This window comes from Diorhabda carinulata, chromosome 1 (assembly GCF_026250575.1).
Source record: "Diorhabda carinulata isolate Delta chromosome 1, icDioCari1.1, whole genome shotgun sequence".
Taxonomy (NCBI): Eukaryota; Metazoa; Arthropoda; class Insecta; order Coleoptera; family Chrysomelidae; genus Diorhabda; species Diorhabda carinulata.
The window spans coordinates 14,442,169-14,460,193 of record NC_079460.1 but is presented as its reverse complement, the minus strand read 5'-3'; the positions used below and the strand labels follow the sequence as shown (position 1 = coordinate 14,460,193).

The 18,025-nt window shown below is 31.4% G+C and overlaps 1 protein-coding gene across 4 annotated transcripts in view; it reads left to right on the top strand.

Moving 5' to 3' along the window:
* Positions 1–11,371, top strand: part of LOC130900118 (neuronal acetylcholine receptor subunit alpha-7) — a 39,888-nt gene extending 28,517 nt beyond the window's left edge. For all 4 annotated transcript variants that reach the window (XM_057810479.1, XM_057810500.1, XM_057810491.1 and 1 more), the window contains exons 6-10: positions 2,049–2,229; positions 5,655–5,730; positions 6,366–6,757; positions 7,068–7,336; positions 10,621–11,371. In XM_057810479.1, the coding sequence (XP_057666462.1) occupies positions 2,049–2,229; positions 5,655–5,730; positions 6,366–6,757; positions 7,068–7,336; positions 10,621–10,912 (1,210 nt within the window). In that variant the 3' untranslated portion in view covers positions 10,913–11,371. The remainder of the gene's footprint in view (positions 1–2,048; positions 2,230–5,654; positions 5,731–6,365; positions 6,758–7,067; positions 7,337–10,620) is intronic.
* The last annotated feature ends 6,654 nt before the right edge of the window (positions 11,372–18,025 follow it).

Genomic DNA, 18,025 nt, shown 5'->3' with positions numbered 1-18,025 from the left:
CAGAAGCTCCTATATTAATTCCAACAAATAGCAAACACAAAAAAAACAAAATCTCTCACAATATCTAAAGAACCGAGAAGATGTAAACTAGCGATCTACAATCAGAGTGTAGAACAAGAGATGTTCTTCAAATATCTAGGAACAAATATAATAAGCGATAGAAATCTAAAGAAAGAAGTAAAAGGACAAACAACGAAGGCAGCATTAATATCAGGATACCTTAGAGATTTAATTTGGCGAAATAAATACATGAGCACAAAATGTAAAATTAGAATATATAAAACTTGCGTAAGGCCGGTCATGACATATGCAATAGAAACTAGAGCGGAGAACACAACCACTAAACGGCTCCTAAGAACAACAGAAACGAGAACTCTGAGATCAATAACAGGACATACGTTACTCGATCGGAAGAGAAATGAAGAAATAAGGGACATGTGCGATATTCAGGATGTAGTAAGATGGGCAGAAGAGAATGGAGAGACCATGTTGACAGAATGCCAAATGAACGGTTAGCAAAAATTGCAAAGGAAAAGAAACCAGACACAACTCGACCTCCTGGACGACCACCTATAAGGTGGTATGAAAGCTGGTCTTCAGCATCCCAACTACTCTTGGCGAACCCTTGATGAAAATACAGTACCTAGTCCTAACGTAAGAAGAAGAAGAATTTTAGAAATATTTCCGCTTTGATTCGAGAGTGCGGACCTGTTTTGGCACAGGCCACTTCATATTAAGTTGATAAGAGCTGGTTTTTTTGCGAATTCTTTTTCCAAACCGGTGCGGTGTAAAATTGATAGCACAGTGTGTAACAAATTTACTGTTTTAGTATGAATGTATGATATTCTACTTACAGTAATGTCTCTGAGTTAAGAACACTTCTAAAAGATTCTATCTATAGTTTTACAGATTTTAGGGCTATAACTATCGATAAAGTGTTATTTTTATAGGAACTGACCATTTCACTGTTAACGTTATGGTTGCCAGAGCCAGACTCAAACAAAATGATTGTTGTGCTGGGGAAGCTTCCATATCAAGTGTGATGGCACAATTAGTAATGAAATTTCTTGAAAAAACTGTCTAAAGCAAATTAAATTTTAATGCAACTACGAATAATTTGATTAATGGCTGTTACATATTTTTGAGATGTGAAAACTAGGAAAAGATTAATTTTTTAATAATAATAATCAGTACTTGGAATTATGAACAAAAAGTTTGTAGACCAAAATGAGTTAAAAATATTAGACCCATTTAAATCGAATTCGTACAGGTAAATACTATCAATCCCAGCAGCCAGTCGAGTTGCTACAAAAAGTTTAAATCAAAGTACGTAATAATGAATAAAATGGTTAATACCGTCCCCAAGTATCATAAAAAAAATTGTTTGAATTGAGTAAGTGAGTGGAAATAGACAATAGAAAAATATGTTAAACTGTGTTCTTCTCCATGTTTGTTTTATATTTAAAAAAATATCATTTCTTACAATATATAGGTCCATATCATTAAAATTAGTCTCAACAAATTTCACTTACTAAACTCAAATTCTTCTTTATGCAAAATTCTATAATACAGATAGCTTTGCCGATGCCTAATAAATAAAAACTAATACTGCTTAAATACATTATTGTTCATCTAGGGTTACTCTCTTACTTCAATATAGATTTTAGTTAATAGTTCTCAATATTTCTTCTACATTTAATTAAGTGCTACTTGTGCCAGATAATCCACTGAATATAGGATATATTATAAAAGGGATTAGCTTCCAATCATATTATGATTAAAAAGTAGGATCCAACTTATTATTGATTTTCTAATGGAAACCATTGAAAGCAGAAAATTATCATCAGTATTATTATGTACTACTTCTAAATACAATTGTGTCTATATATTTCATAATCAAAACTTTATTTTTTTCCAATTGTAAATATTCCATTTTTCTCAATTTTTTATTTGTAAAATTGTTGGTCACTTAAAATTTCATTTATTTTTATGTCTCAACTTAACTTCGTTAGTCCGTCTGATTGTACCTATTAACTTATTTCTTACAGTGCTGATGAGGGCTTTGATGGGACCTATCCAACCAACGTTGTAGTTCGGAACAACGGCAGCTGTTTGTACGTTCCACCCGGAATATTTAAAAGCACATGCAAAATTGATATAACTTGGTTTCCATTCGATGATCAGCGATGTGAAATGAAGTTCGGAAGCTGGACATACGACGGGTTGCAGGTTTGTATATACACATACTATGTACGTATACGTATAGAATCGAAAGTTTTGCTTCACTTTCAATCTTCGAGATCCCATTTTTGTAATGATTTTCATTACTCAATTTCAATCACCAGACAACACTGGTTTAATTCATTAAATCATATAGAGAAAATTTTCAAATACTAAATGCAAAGATAAGATGTCGGCTGATACAGTTTACCAGATCAGTAATTAGTTGTTGGGACATCTTTCGTCTTCTTCTTCTCCTGCAACGTGGAAAATCTCTGGAAAATTGTAGGATGGATCCCTACGTGCACCAGTTGCCTAGTCAGTTCACTTCAAGTATGTTCAATTGGGTTCAAATGAGATATATCAGTCCAGTTGAAACATTTATTCCATGAGTTGCGTAGATATGGGGGACAAAACATTCTTCGATGGGTATCATTGTTAGTGTTACAGGTCTTTATAAAGTGACAGCAATACTTTGAATTCCCAAAGACTTTTTCAAATTTTTTGAAGTGCTCGTATGGATACATTTAGATTTCATATATTGGGATTTTATTGTTAGTTGGTAATATTTCTCTATTTCTCTTGGCCTGTACCATACAGTATCGATCTCTAGATGACACATCATCTCAAGTATCACCAAATCTATTGTCCACAAACTCTTGCAAATTACCCTCTTCAGCTAGAGCTTCTATTTGGGCAGGATCAATATCGGACTTGAAAATTTCTATTCGAAATTATAAAATTTGGATGATTGGATATCTAAAATTGATAAACCTGAAATGTTCTCAGAAATATGCATGAAACTTAATTGTTTAGCTACAAATATAATACGATTTAAAATGATGAACAATTATATGCCAATCAATTTTGTTCGGGTAGGAAAATTCTTTCAATTCAAAACAAGATCATGTGAAATTGGTTTTAATAACACTAACTATTTCTGACTGTCACTGACTTTCGATGTATTAATTTTACGTTGTAGAACAATCTCAATCACAATATATAATTTATTTACAATTAGTGTTGTATGCAATTAATTGAAAAGGCCAGTGAAATAAACAATGTGATCAACCGGTAAACACATTCGTGCAGTTATTTTTCATAACTTTCGATTTTGATTATAAGAGTGCATCAATGAATTTAATACATATCGAGGAAGTCCCATCCTTCAGCACAATAAAAACTAGTAAAATCAAATCAAATGCGGGCGGTGTTCAATCCTAGCTGTCAAAAATCTGTCGTTGTGCCTGCAAACATCGATGATATACTCGAATGTATTAAACAAGATCGTCATATTATTGAGCCGTGAAAATTTTTTTCTCTGTAGACCCCGCATAGCCTGCATGTTCAATGAAAGATCGCGTCGTCTAATACATTTGCAAAGGCGCATCAAATCCAGAAAAAAAAGTATTCCTGTTCTGCTTGCAAAATCAATAATGAGTATGTTCAAGTGACCAACTTGTTACTATGCAAAGTGATGTCAAGAATTTAATATTTTCAAACTTTCCACTACAATTATTTTTCAAAACAATATTTCTATCCTCACAAAGAGACTTACTGATTTTCTAAGCTGAAACAAAGGGCTCTGGTTATAAGTTCGCGTTCTCTATATCAACAAATGTACATTCGCGCGCGATTATCTTTCTAATGTCCTCTCTCTTGACTGCTTTGTTATAAGACGTGTTTCATATTTTTTAATAAGTAGTTACTAAGAAGAAAAGGAAAATATTTTAATCAATTTTTTTATTTTTATTATATTCATTTTTACTTCTTATTATAAACAAATATGAGATATTTGCCCTGTGTAACTAAGTTGAAATTTCGGAGCCGTTGATGATACTCATACTAAAGACTTTTTTTACACTACCACTATACCAATACTCATAATTACACTGACGCGTCTTTCAATAACCAAATAATCGTTTTTATAAGGTAAACAGTTTACATTCAATCTCTCAAGACAATAACTTGGTGTGATTGTGTCACGCTGTAGGGGTAGTGTAAATCACAGTAAATCCCTAAGGAGAAATGCAAACTTATTTGTTAATTTCCCAGTTTTTTGAATTCACGATAAAAAACATCTTAAAACTAGGGCACGTTTATTTACAAAATAATATTTACATACATTTTCAACTAAACCAAGGAAAATTGGTGGAAAACAATATCAATTTTAAAATGAAAACTGACAAAATACAGATTTTTCTAACTGAATGAAACAATGAACAAAATGAAAAGTGTAATATGTAAACAAATATTAATCAGAACTTAAACAGTAATTTAAATTGCACATCATAACCATGGTTAAGTACCATTACTTTGGGATTCAACAAAAAAAATATTGCTATAAATACAAGTGATCCACAGAACATAAAAGAAGTTTGTATATACAATGTATATACAATTTACACACCTCATTTATCATCGGAATCTATATTACCGGCGACTACGCTAAATTTCTTCCTGGTCAGTGGTTCGCAACTGGAAGTGAGAAAGGCGCCACTTAGTGTTCGCAGGAAAATTTTTAACTACTTGTACCAAATAGCGACACTCTTTGAGGTTGTCTTCATGCGGCACTCAAGTCCGAACTAGGGTTGCTAAACTGCTCTGATGAGACGTAATGACGTCGAAACTAGTCGGTAGTTACAACCTTACCTCAACTGCGAGCCATTGGGAATGTTAATATCTACAAAAGGGTTGATTGACACTCTTCAGAGGAGTTGTAATTCAATATTCGTAGAGGCATTAGTCAGAAAAGTAGTTGTTTTCTCCTTTGAAGAACGGCAGAATTTACTTTCCAAATATTTAAACTTAACTTCTAAACAGTCAAAAAACCTGACTTTTATTTGTCAAAACGACTAATTTTCTCTGTAACAATAGAGTTTAAATATTCACTCACTTGAAAACTCCAATGGCTCTTATGGCACGGTCTATCAACTTGATGCTCTTCGACGATCATATAAGTGTCTATTATACCTGTATTTACAGCATATGAATATTATTGGGTTACTAGACAGTCATTAACTATGATCTTCATAAATGGAAGTAGAAAATGAAGGCAGATGAAAGGAAGCAACAGATGTGATAGCTTTACACTTCAAATGGTTTTTATTGAAATTTGTAAAATCACTTTTCAGATCAGATCAGAATGAATTTCACACAAGCGATAATTTGATGTTTAGCATTAAATTTAACAGAATTCTTCCCATTTAGAACACACATCAGGAAACCGTTTGGGAAATTTAAACAAATGATTATTTATCTTGACAATCGAGATTGACAGTAATGACACATTTTATTGCACGAGTGCGACGGCTGTGAGAGGCATAACTAAATTTGTGCTACTGAAATTTAGATGCAAGTCGGCCTTCTTATTGGTTTTTTTTTTATGGTGTGAACAGTGTGCTTAATACATTCACTCAGTATTATTGTTGCAGTTGGATCTTCAACTACAAGATGACGCTGGAGGAGACTTAAGTAGTTTCATAACAAATGGAGAATGGGATCTGCTAGGTGAGTGAATGAATTATTATCATATTTATTCACACGATAATTTTGTTTTGTGCAATTGGTTAAATATTTTTTCCGATCTTTCTATAGTTATTTTCTCATATATTGTGAATCCGTTCTATCCATTGGAAGTTGTGCACAAATCAGTTTATACAAACACTATCACAAACAATCAAATCAAAGTTCATCATGAAGTGCCTAGAAACTTGTCAAAGAAAAAAATTCTACTTATTTAGAACAAAAGGACAAACAAGGGAACAAGGGAGCGAATAATTGGACAAAAGAGGAGAACCACAACTGTTCGGTTTTCCTCATCACTTCAAAGCATTGGTAGCATAAGAACTGATATCAACCGAGAAGTCCTCAAGACTTTTATTATGGGTAGTGTCGGAGGTTCTAATCAAAGAATTCCGAAATTGCTTCAATACCTGGCAAAATCGCTGGAGTGATAGTGTTAGTGCGGAAGAGAACAACTTTGAAGGAAATAATTTTTACATCATGAATATTGCATTTAAGTAACTATAAATTCTCACTTTGAAGTGCTATTGAAAAATATGAATTGAACATATTCATAGACTTTAACATTAGAATTTATTTATATTTATATATATAATGATTTACCCTTATTTATTTTTTAGGTGTACCTGGAAAAAGAAACGAGATTTATTACAATTGCTGTCCAGAGCCTTACATAGACATAACATTTTTTATTCTAATTCGAAGACGTACTCTCTACTACTTCTTTAATTTGATAGTACCATGTGTTTTAATCGCGTCTATGGCAGTTCTTGGGTTTACTCTGCCTCCAGATTCGGGAGAAAAACTATCACTCGGCGTAACCATTTTACTTTCTCTCACTGTATTTTTGAACATGGTTGCTGAAACCATGCCTGCTACTTCTGATGCTGTTCCACTGCTTGGTACATACTTTAACTGCATTATGTTTATGGTTGCATCTTCTGTCGTATCAACTATTCTTATTCTCAACTACCATCATCGAAACGCTGATACCCATGAAATGTCGCAGTGGGTAAGTTAATAATATGAATATATAAGGAAAATAAATTTTTATTAATTTTTCTTATTTTTTTACGACGTATTTTGTTTAGGATGGACTTCCTCTATGTCATTTTTCGCTAAAATAGAAAATGATCACCGCGCCGTATATACGTATACATGTAATAAGTCTCATGATAAACTGGAATAAAACAACACTTCTTTAGATTCCTAGCTCACAGATTTAACTACATTTTCATTCAAGTTCTATATTATGAGTTTCCAAAACATACTGTTATATACTTGTGTTAAATACTAAAATCATCTAGAATTCTTTGTTTTAGATACGAGTGGTATTTTTATGTTGGCTTCCATGGATTCTACGTATGCATAGACCTATCGAAAAAAAAAATAATTTTGTATCTTCACCGAATAGATCTGAACCTTCTGAACGAAGAACGATGCATTTTCCTGAGGTAGAAATGAAAGAACGATCGTCGAAAAGTTTACTAGCTAATGTTTTAGATATAGACGATGATTTTAGGCATAATTATAGGGGAGGAGGCACACCTACACCACTTCAGCCTGCGACGTTTTTTAGAAATGTTTATAGGTACGTCTGACACAATATTATAGTTTCTATGGAAATCATTTCAGATCATAGAAATATACGAGAGAATTTGAGGTTAGGTGTGCTTATTTCAACTATCCCAGCATGTTTAAAATTAATAATTTCTAAATATTCAACAATTCCCGACGTATTTCGTGTTGAGAAAATAAAGTAATATTTAATATTTTCTTTAATACACACCATAACCTTCAAAAAATGTATCAATTCAATCGAAGCAATTTTCAGTTATCCGTGCTATATTACATATTATATAGTATATGAGCAAGAGGATATCAAGCAATATATAATTTAGGAAAGCTTAAAGTTACTTCAGTTAGTCTGTTGTCACTACCGACCATAAAACTAAGCGAGGAAGCGTCATTTACTGATATCTTCGCTAGAAAAAGTTTTCACTTTTTTATGCTGAAAACCTTCTAATTTTTGTTTCATAAATGCTCGTAATTTTCTATAATTTTATACTTATACTTCTATACATTGAATAATAAAGTCTATAGCGTTGAAGATTCATATCTCTTCCGGATAATTTAATAAAGTATACTACTAAGTATACTAACAAAATCCATTTAGAGAATGAATTGAATTCTGCCGGTTCAAAAAAGATTCATAAGCCATATTATATACTTTCCTTGTCTTTCCTGGCAAAAAATTTAATGAGGTAACTTCAGCAGTTTCTCTAATTTCTAAAGGTGTTAAAAAATTTTCTACATATATTTTTAGTTGGTTTTTAACACTATTTAACTCAGAATATTAAAGCGCTGAGAAATCTTTGCACACAAACAATAATTTTGACAGGTTCGAGTTAAATTTATTTTGTTTAAAATACTACTTCGGTATATTGTTTTGAAAAAGCGGTATATTGAAAAGCAAATCTATAACTGTATGATTACTTACAGATACTGATTAGGAGGTGTATGCTCATATCTTCCACGTCAACTGCTTTTGACCACAAACAATTATCTTTCCGATCATATGAAACAATCTTCGTGAAAGCTCCTTTCTTAAATTCGTATGACCAATATTTTCAAAAGCTTCTGAAACTTTTTTAATTATACTGAAAGATATCTGCTTTCCTATTTGTAGATGAATCTGATGATATTTAATTGAATCTTTTGGAAATGTTAACTAACATTTTTTGATGCTTCTTCTATAGCATATGATATAAAAAAATCCATCTATTGAATAAACATTCATAAAGCCTAACGGGTTAAGGACAACGTTTTTTTCCTATTTAACTCTTATTTGTGGGTCTTATGAATTTAAGTAACATAACGCAAGAGGGAATGGAATAATACAGTGGGATAAAATTCGTGGGACACCGATTTTAGAAGTAATTGAAATATGTCAAATTGATGAGAAAGCATCTGAATAGTATGTATTCGTTTACAAACAGCTTGACTCTTTTTGAATTATTTCAACAGATAATTTGTATGACGCTTCGATTTTTTTCAATTGCATTGTAAATAATATAATGTCCGTCCGTAGCATTCCAGAACAATTTTAAAGCTACTAATATAAGAATACTACAGACTTATGACATAATCAAGATATTGTGCTTCGAAGTGTTTATATTACCAATATACGTCACGACAAAATAAGATTGATTTGACATTCGAAATTATAATAAGTATGTCGTTTATTAATAGAACCTTTATTTGGAGACAAGAAAATTTCCCTGTATAAGTGATTCTGAAGTTGAATTGTTGGGAGATTTTGCCTCCTCAATACTCAAACGCTAACAGGTTGCGAACCTGAAGTGAGAATCCCTTACTCGAATATTAAGGAGCACCTTAAGTTATGGGAAATACATATCCAATGAAAATAGAGCCTCTGATACGGACTGCTGGTTCTGTGGAATAAACAAGAGGACTACGATACACCGCTATTGTAAATATATACACGGATAATTTGGCCTATTGAACAGCCTTGCTGTCGAACCAATTCTGAAAAGCCCCCATATGTTAAGGCAAACGCGACCAATGAATAGATATTGACATTAGCTATGTTTTATAACATATTGAAATTATTTTTTATTGTTCGCAATCAATCTTATTTCTCAAAATTCTCTTCTTAAAATCTTCTTTTCTAATTATATGTGACAATAGACAACGCAGTGGTGTACAATGAATGATTAGTATTTCTTTCTTCCAACGGTATATCTAGAATTGCACTATTCATTTTCTTTCCATTATCGGCACTAACCCTACACCAAACTTTAATGGTTCTAAAGGAGATAGCGGTTTCGTAGATGCAATAAAGGGTTCAAATGTCGCTGAGAACTTCTTTATTTCTGTAAATGTCATCTATTCACTTCTACTCAATTTTTAACACGTTATTTTGCGATGCTTCGATAAGTACATAATAGAGTTAAACAAAAAACAAGTAAAAAATATTTTTCTATGTTTTGGTATTAGAACATTATTCTCGCACGCATTTTCGTGTAAGTAATGGTCATTTTTTGTAGTGGGTTGGTGCCCCTGAATAAGTTTCATTTTGACAGCTGACAGGATAATGCATTATCCGGTCATGTTAAAGGGTCGTGTGAAGTTATTTCAATTTTAAGATACTATTTACAATCAATCATGATGAGTTCTTAGATAAAGTAAATGTAGTCATGGAATAGGGACTAAACATACAAATTAAGAGTGGCTAAATTTCTTGGAAAGACCTAACCTCGGAATGAATGACTTAAGCAAACTTTTAAATTTAAATAATATTTCCAAAGTCAACTGTCAAACATGAATCAATGCTACGAACCGACTACCTACGTTATGGTGTAATTTCCCTAATGTATATTTTTAACAATTTTTCCATGAATAAATAATGTGAATACAAGCCAAAACAGAGAAAATAGTATAGAACACTCGTAACAGAGAAAGTATATCGCACCTCCGCTAAAATAGTGTTAAAACTCAAAAAAGCAAACTATCCAGTAATAAGATTAACGGTTAGTCATACCTTCGTTTTTCACTTTTTGGAGGATAATTGAAAAACTGAGATAATTTGAAATATGATTTCTAGCACCAATGGTACAATAAAAGAGATTTGTTGAGTTTTAACACTATTTGAGCGAAGGTGCGTTATGAGTAACAGCTTTCTTAGAATACTTTTCTAATTAGGCAAATCTTATGATGTATGCAACTACGCTTCGTCCCATGGTCGGTAGGTACAATGAAATAATTGAAAACATTTTGGGTTATCCAGCATTGTGTGTTGATTGACTGTTGAATAATTGATAATATTTATATTGAAATATAGTATTTATGTAGACAAAACGAGGAAGGCGGTAATGGTGGTAATGATGGTGGTCCCCGCCTTCAAGAATCCATAGGTGCAAATCATTCATGCATCAGTGCTGATTACGAGCTTGCTATGATTTTGAAAGAAATACGATTTATTACTGATCAATTACGGAAAGAAGACGATGCTGCGAACATCACCAAAGACTGGAAATTCGCTGCAATGGTGGTAGACAGACTGTGCCTTATTATATTCACTCTGTTCACTATCATCGCCACGTTAGCGGTGCTTTTTTCGGCACCTCATATCATTGTATCGTAGCCAATCCCCGTCCCGTTCCAAATCTCAAGCATATTATTCCTAGTTCTATTATTCTCAACAGATTCCCGCATTATAAATACTACACACCAGCCAAAACGAAATTAATCGGCCCTTTTTAGTTCATGATATTTACGAAAATGTAATCGGCTTCTTATTGGCACATATAGCTCAATAGCGTAAATGTTCAAGAGTGGTTAAGAAATAAACATAAAAATAGTGCTGTCTTCATCAAAATATAATTTGAATTGACAACTTGCATAAACTTATCAGTCAATAAATTACCTAAATGTCAAAATAAAATCTGTTTCAACCACACAAAAAATTTAATCCTTAGTTGTCATATCACAAAAAATAAGTAGCAACGCTTAATTGAGTTATTCATAGTTACATTGAGAATTTTTAAATTTTTTACTCAAATTATTTAGGTTTTTTTTGCTATTGGTAGCTCTTTTATCCATGTTTTCAATCATTTAGAACAATTCTCTGTTTCAAGGATACTTGAATAGTTTTAATTAAATTAATGTTTTCTAATATTTCATGATTAGTGGATAGTTTCATTTTTTTGTCGTATTAATGAATTTTGAATCTATTTTTCAAAAATCCTATATAAATAGCTTTAAAATTATTACAAGGAACTTTGAGTGAAATACTTTGATATATTATATTCTTTATGAATTATTCTAATATCATATTTATTAAAATAAGTTGGTAGTTGTTAGAAAAGGCATATACATATAGTAAGGGTGTTCTACCTTTTGATATTCAGGATCAATTTATTCCTTAATTGATCGTAATATTTGTTTATTATCAATATTGTCAGGATAATTATTTTCTCCTAACGCAGTTTCTGCTTTATTGGCTATGCATTCGAATTCAGGTTTTTATTTTTGTGTTTATTTTATATCGCGGGACATCAAGAAAATAAATGGAATTTCGAAAAAAAAAATTTCGAAGTTGCTACGATTATCTGAGGTATAAAAGAGAGCGAAATTCTAAAAACAATACAGTCGATTGGTATAATATAGTTGTTTAATTAAAGAATATTCGACAAACCTTCCGAATGTTTATTTCTTAATCACGAGGGGTTTATAGGTTATTGCTTTTGATATAAAAATAGTTTATTACTATATTTTCAATATCAATTTGCATAAAACTATTCTCACTTATTTTTACTTTAAGAATTGCAATTAAAAGTGGAACTCACCGAAACTATTGAGTTATTTGATATGGCTGACTGATAGTAAGCAAAAGGGTAGTTTTCAAATAACAGCTATAATAAGTAAACTATTTCGCGTAATACACCAAAGGATAGTTATATTATATATTATATATATTATAAATATCCAAACCCCCTCTTGGAAAATGTATAAGCTTTTTAAATATTGGAGATTTTTTGCAGGAATTTTTGATTTACTAATAATTGAGTAATACTTCTACTGGTGTGTAGTTAACAATGAGAAGAAAGTTACAGCAAGTTTCCAAAAATTTATAAATTTTTATACCTATATGAGTTTAGGTTCATGTTAACCATACACAATTGAAATAATCATTCTGTGATAGTTCAGTTTAAGGTAATTCATTAAGAATGTGCATTATCGGAACTGTATGATCTAGAACTCAAAATATTATGATTGAGATCAACATGCTCCATTGATTGAAATATCGCTAGTTTCCGAGATACCGGATGCCGCAAGTTTAAATATGGATATTCATTTTCGTATTAACTAGTTTCCACAATTGCCACCTAAATTTTTTTTGAACTTTATTACTTCTATTAATATATATATATATATATATATATATATATATATATATATATATATATATGTGTGTGTGTATATATATATATATATATATATATATATATATATATATATATCAATATATTAATTATTATTAAAATTTTTTTAAACAACTCAATAACTATGTGTATATAGTTAAGTTTCATGAATCAAATAAAAGCACATTTTCAAAAAATTTTAGGCTTCTACATATATTTTTTATAAGATTTACCAAATGCAATAATTTTAGATAGCGCTCTTTATTGGCAATGCTAAAAAATGGTGCAAATTGGCAATTCATAAGCCAAAAACACGTAAAATAAAGTTTTAAATAGTAATTGTGGAAACGTGAAATGTTATTTGGAAAATCAAATTCCAACACCCAGTTTCTCGAAAACTATATACATAATTTTGCAATTTCGCAATCCTAGTATATACAATTCAGATATTAGACACTCTCCAGGAATCACCTTGTATATTATATTTAAAAAAACATCCGAGATTGGAGATCTTCTCCTGTGTTCTGGACTTGGGAAAAGAAAATTGACTACAGAATAACATGAATCTTTTGATTTTTTTCATATGTTCAAATTATTAAGGAAATTTATATTTGTATTTGAAATTTTATTTATTTTGATCCGGTATTTCATATTGAGCTCAAATTGTCATCAACATTACACGTTATAAACTCTCAGTTTGCTTACTGCGAGGAGGAAACTCCTCCTTCATTTTAATCATAAATTAATCATCAAGAAATATTAAATCTATGTCCCAATACTTTTTTACAGTTATGTTGTTTCATGAACTAACCTATGTTTGAATAACAAAACTGATCGGTGTGTTTGTTTCGAATTCCATGTTAAATAATATTCAAACGAAAGTTGAGGCTTTATAAATAATTTGGTAATGGCAACTAATTGAAAACCAAAAATTAACAGAAGAGCTAAGAAAAATTTCGAATGTTGCACATAGATCGTTTTTCAGGATTTAGGCGGCCAAAATTATTTTATGTGATATTCATATTACAAAATAGTTACATAAAAAGAATTCTGTGTTTGGAATAACTTATCGAACTTATTTGTTGGTGCACGGTGGTTAGGCGCACCTACTTGTGATTTTTTATCAAAAAATATTTTATTCGAGATCATAGTTGATTTCATAGTGTTTTTTAATATTATATTGAAAATACATATGACATACTCACGGCTTTCCACAAGGAGGGACAGCTGTCTACGTTTTAGTAATACTTTCAAGTATGTATTATTAAATAAAAAAAAGTTTATTTTGTTCTAATAAGTAAGTAAATATATTATATTATGATAAGGATCTTTACATTCGTTATACTATATTAAAGTTACATAAGCTAAATAGATAATCACTAAAAATAATCAATCATACATTGGAGACTTATTCATCTACATTTAAATTTTCGCCGCTTTCATCAATTTCCATCGGTTTGGCTCAGCAGGAATTAATAGCTGCATTGTCTCAGGCAAAAATAATTTTAAAGCGGTTTTTTTGGTCTTTCTCATGGAACTAATAAATGGGTCGGATGTTAATAGTAACCTATGATAAATATCTAAGTTGCATTCTTCCCTCGAAAACTTACGAGCAAAGTTTAGGCGATAAGACCTAAAATGTTTATTGCGGGCCTCAGCAGCTTCTTCCGAAAGTTGCCCTATCGGCAACAACGAATTTTCTGTTATTGAAGCTCCATGAATTAAGACCTTATACATCGTTGGAGTCATAGGATGCCAGCCATATAACTCAACATATAGTTTCGCAGTTTCCATGGCGTATTTATCATATTTTGCTACGTCAATCTTATGGCCGCTTGATATCGCTTCTAATATCACTTTTAACCTAATAATCAAGTTATAACTTATCCCAGTGATTTCTGCAGCCAATTCAGGGTTCTCGAAGAATCTTCTGCTGGTATTTCCATCGTTTGTGTTTCCGAAGTTACTTTTTAGCATATCAACTAAGAGACCTGTCTTCTCCCTAAATATTTGCTGAATATCAAGTTTCTTCTGCTTTTCTAGATTTTTTTCTTCTTCGGTTCGTCTCTCGCGAAATTTTTTCACGGGCAATTTATATGCTAAATGCAGCACACTTCCGAATATCCGGATTCTTGCATGTAATACGGAAAGGCCAAATTCAAGAGCTCCAGGGCATACATCATTTTTTTTGTTAAATCATTAAAATCTTTTGATGTAGCTCCACATATATAACATCTGCTGATCGATTTGGTGTCTGTAGCTGCATTGCAGACCTTTCCGTCAACCATAGTCATTTTAAAACTATGTTGAAAAAAAAATTCTCTCCATTGAGGTCAACTTTCGTCAAGTTTAATGACTTTACACTATTCTTTACATAATTGATTTCTTCTTTTATGATTCTTTTACGAATCTACGGACGAAATCTTATTGGACGGCAATATCTAGGTGAAGATGGAGTTGAATTTTGCCACACGATTTTACTTTTATCCTCACCACTAACAATTCGTAGAGGCACAAATGAGCTTAAAAAAATATTAGCATCAGATTCATCTTCGTTTGAGAGTCTTTGTTTAAACTGGGCTTTTTGAGAGCCGTCACAACCCCATTTGCAGATTAACAGTAACGAGTTCCTTTCAACGGCATCAAGGGTGAGTAAGAATTCTTCTAAGAAGAGGGATAATCTGGTTACAGTGTGATCCAACAAAGATTGTAGGTTTCCTTCTTCTTCGGCCTTCAATAATAATTCATAATGTGGATAGAATCTTTTGTTCTTTGTTCGAATAATTTCGTACTGTCTTCTGGTCAAATCGGCTTCAACAAACATTGTCAGTGCTTACAGAGGAGTAAGGGACTTTATTTAGGCTTTGAATGTCTGTTTTTACAATCACTGGCAGACGCAGAAGAATTTGTAATGTCTTTTAAAACAGTAGACGCGTTTCTTTTTCCTTCTGTTTGTAAAATTACTTGTGCCGCGTGAACAATTACTTCTTCGGCTTAAGATGTGCGGACTCCTTCAGTTTTTCTTCTCTTTGTTCTTTCGCTAGATTCGGTAAAAGATTTGGTAGGTCGTCCTGGCCTTTGATGCGTGTCTACGGGGATCTCAAATGTTCCTTTCAACCAAGAATTATTGGCCGCCAAAAAGTTTTCAAGTATTCTATGCGCCCGAGACCACCTCTTAATCAAATCACATTTAAAATACGAAAACTTCTTTTTTATCACATTTTTATGTTCTTCTGTGTCCCCATAACACACGAGTAAATAATTTTCTAAATATTTAATTTTTTTATTTATCGGTAATAAATGTTGCACGTTCATTTTATCGAAGAGGTATTTACGAGTCAAAATTTCCATCCCCGAGCAGCCAGATGAACCTATAACAATAAAAAAATAATATTAACACAAAAACATAAAATCCGATTTTTTCCTATTTTTGTCAAAAAAATTTCAAACTCGTTTATTTTTAAAACTAGCAAAAACTAGCAGCTGATTTTGAGCAGTTTTTTTTATAAGACTTTATACTGTATAATGAAATCAAAAATGTAACTCGGAAAGATGCGGAAGTAAAGTTATTCTCGATTGAAATTGAAAAATAAAGAAAAAACATTTCTAAAAAAGGGTATTATTAACGGCTCAATAAGTCATTTATTGACGATATATTTAATACAATTTCATATTAATTTAATAAAGGCTTACCTGTATTATTGGTATCCATCACTTAAACAAGCAAATATGACACGACACATAAAATATTCACCGAAGAAAATGGTATACGAAAAGGGCGTCAAGAACTTTCACGTGCAATTAGTACGACAATCAAGTTTCGACTAGTAATGCGGCGCGCTCGCGCAGTCTAGGGATGTGGGTGGGGTTGGCTATTGTTCGTCAGGTAGTCTACTATTCCAGGAAAAAAATTGTTTGTCATTAGTCGATTATTGGAATTTCGACTTATGGCCGCCTAATTCCTAGAAATCTACTTATGTGTGTTGGTAAACACTCTTACTCGTAAAATCCAAAATTATTGGTTTCTAAAGTTCTCCCTTTTCACAATAATATCAACGAATGATTGATTCATCGAAACGTTTTTCGAACATATTTTCAGAAATTTTTGGCGTATTGGCCAGTAATTCGTTCATATAAGATAATGAGTTATCGAAGTACAGCTTATCTTCCCATAAATTCGTTTCTCTCGACAAGTTTACTATCTTGAATACTATATATTGCTATAATAATATTTTCATTTACTTATCACCTTCTGACAAACGTATAATCAAAGTGTACAAAACTTCGATAATAAAAAAGCTGTCAACATCACCTACACTTTTAATTCAATATAATATGTTTCTATTGGTTCCAAACAAGAAGTAAGTTCGAAACTTGTTTTCGACTGTTTCACGTGTCTCTTCACTAATAACAGTAATTGACTTGCTCTAGCATGTCTAAATTTGAACAAGAAATTCAAGTCTTTCGTTACTTGTCAACAACACCATTCGAATGCACTTTACTACTAATTTCACATATTTTAGTTAAAATCCATTCACCTTAAGACTTATCTAACATTTCTAGGGCTTCCGTAGATACATTATATATTTTAAAAGAAAAAATTGACACAAATTTTTTTTTATAATTCTATCGAAATACACTTGAGCTCAACTGATAAAATGGATCACTGTGAACACATTTAATGGGCTTTTTGAACATTCGAAAAATAGATTCTTTGGACTCAATTTTCAATGTGACTTTATATATTAGGTTTAAATCTGCATAAAGAAAATTGAATCCAATCTATATATATATATATATATATATATATATATATATATATATATAATTTACGATTAGAACATAACACAACCGCAGATTCTTCAACATCACTAAATTGGTTAAATGTTACAACACTGTCCTTACTCTAATTTTATAATTTTAACTATATTCATTTTTCTAATATTTTTTGTTACCCGTAAAATTACCGTTTTTCACAACATTGCGCTAACAGAAAAATATATAATTATTATTTTAATAGTTCCAATTTTCAGAATTTTGATTTAAGATTTGATTAAAAATTACGATTTATCAATATATACTATTCAATTATATAGCACATTTGATATAGCCGCAAAAATTCAAATGAATATGTAAATATAGCTATTATTCTTTTTCATTTTCATCCTCCCCTATTTTGAAAACGACCCTAGCTGCGGTCGTTCTATGTATCCATAAATATCCTTTAAACAGTTTGATATCCACTTTTTCCTCGAGGCTCTTAGCTTTTATTTATTTTTCGGACAGATACTACTACATGTTGCTTGCTTCAAGTTTAATTTTAAAGCTTTTAT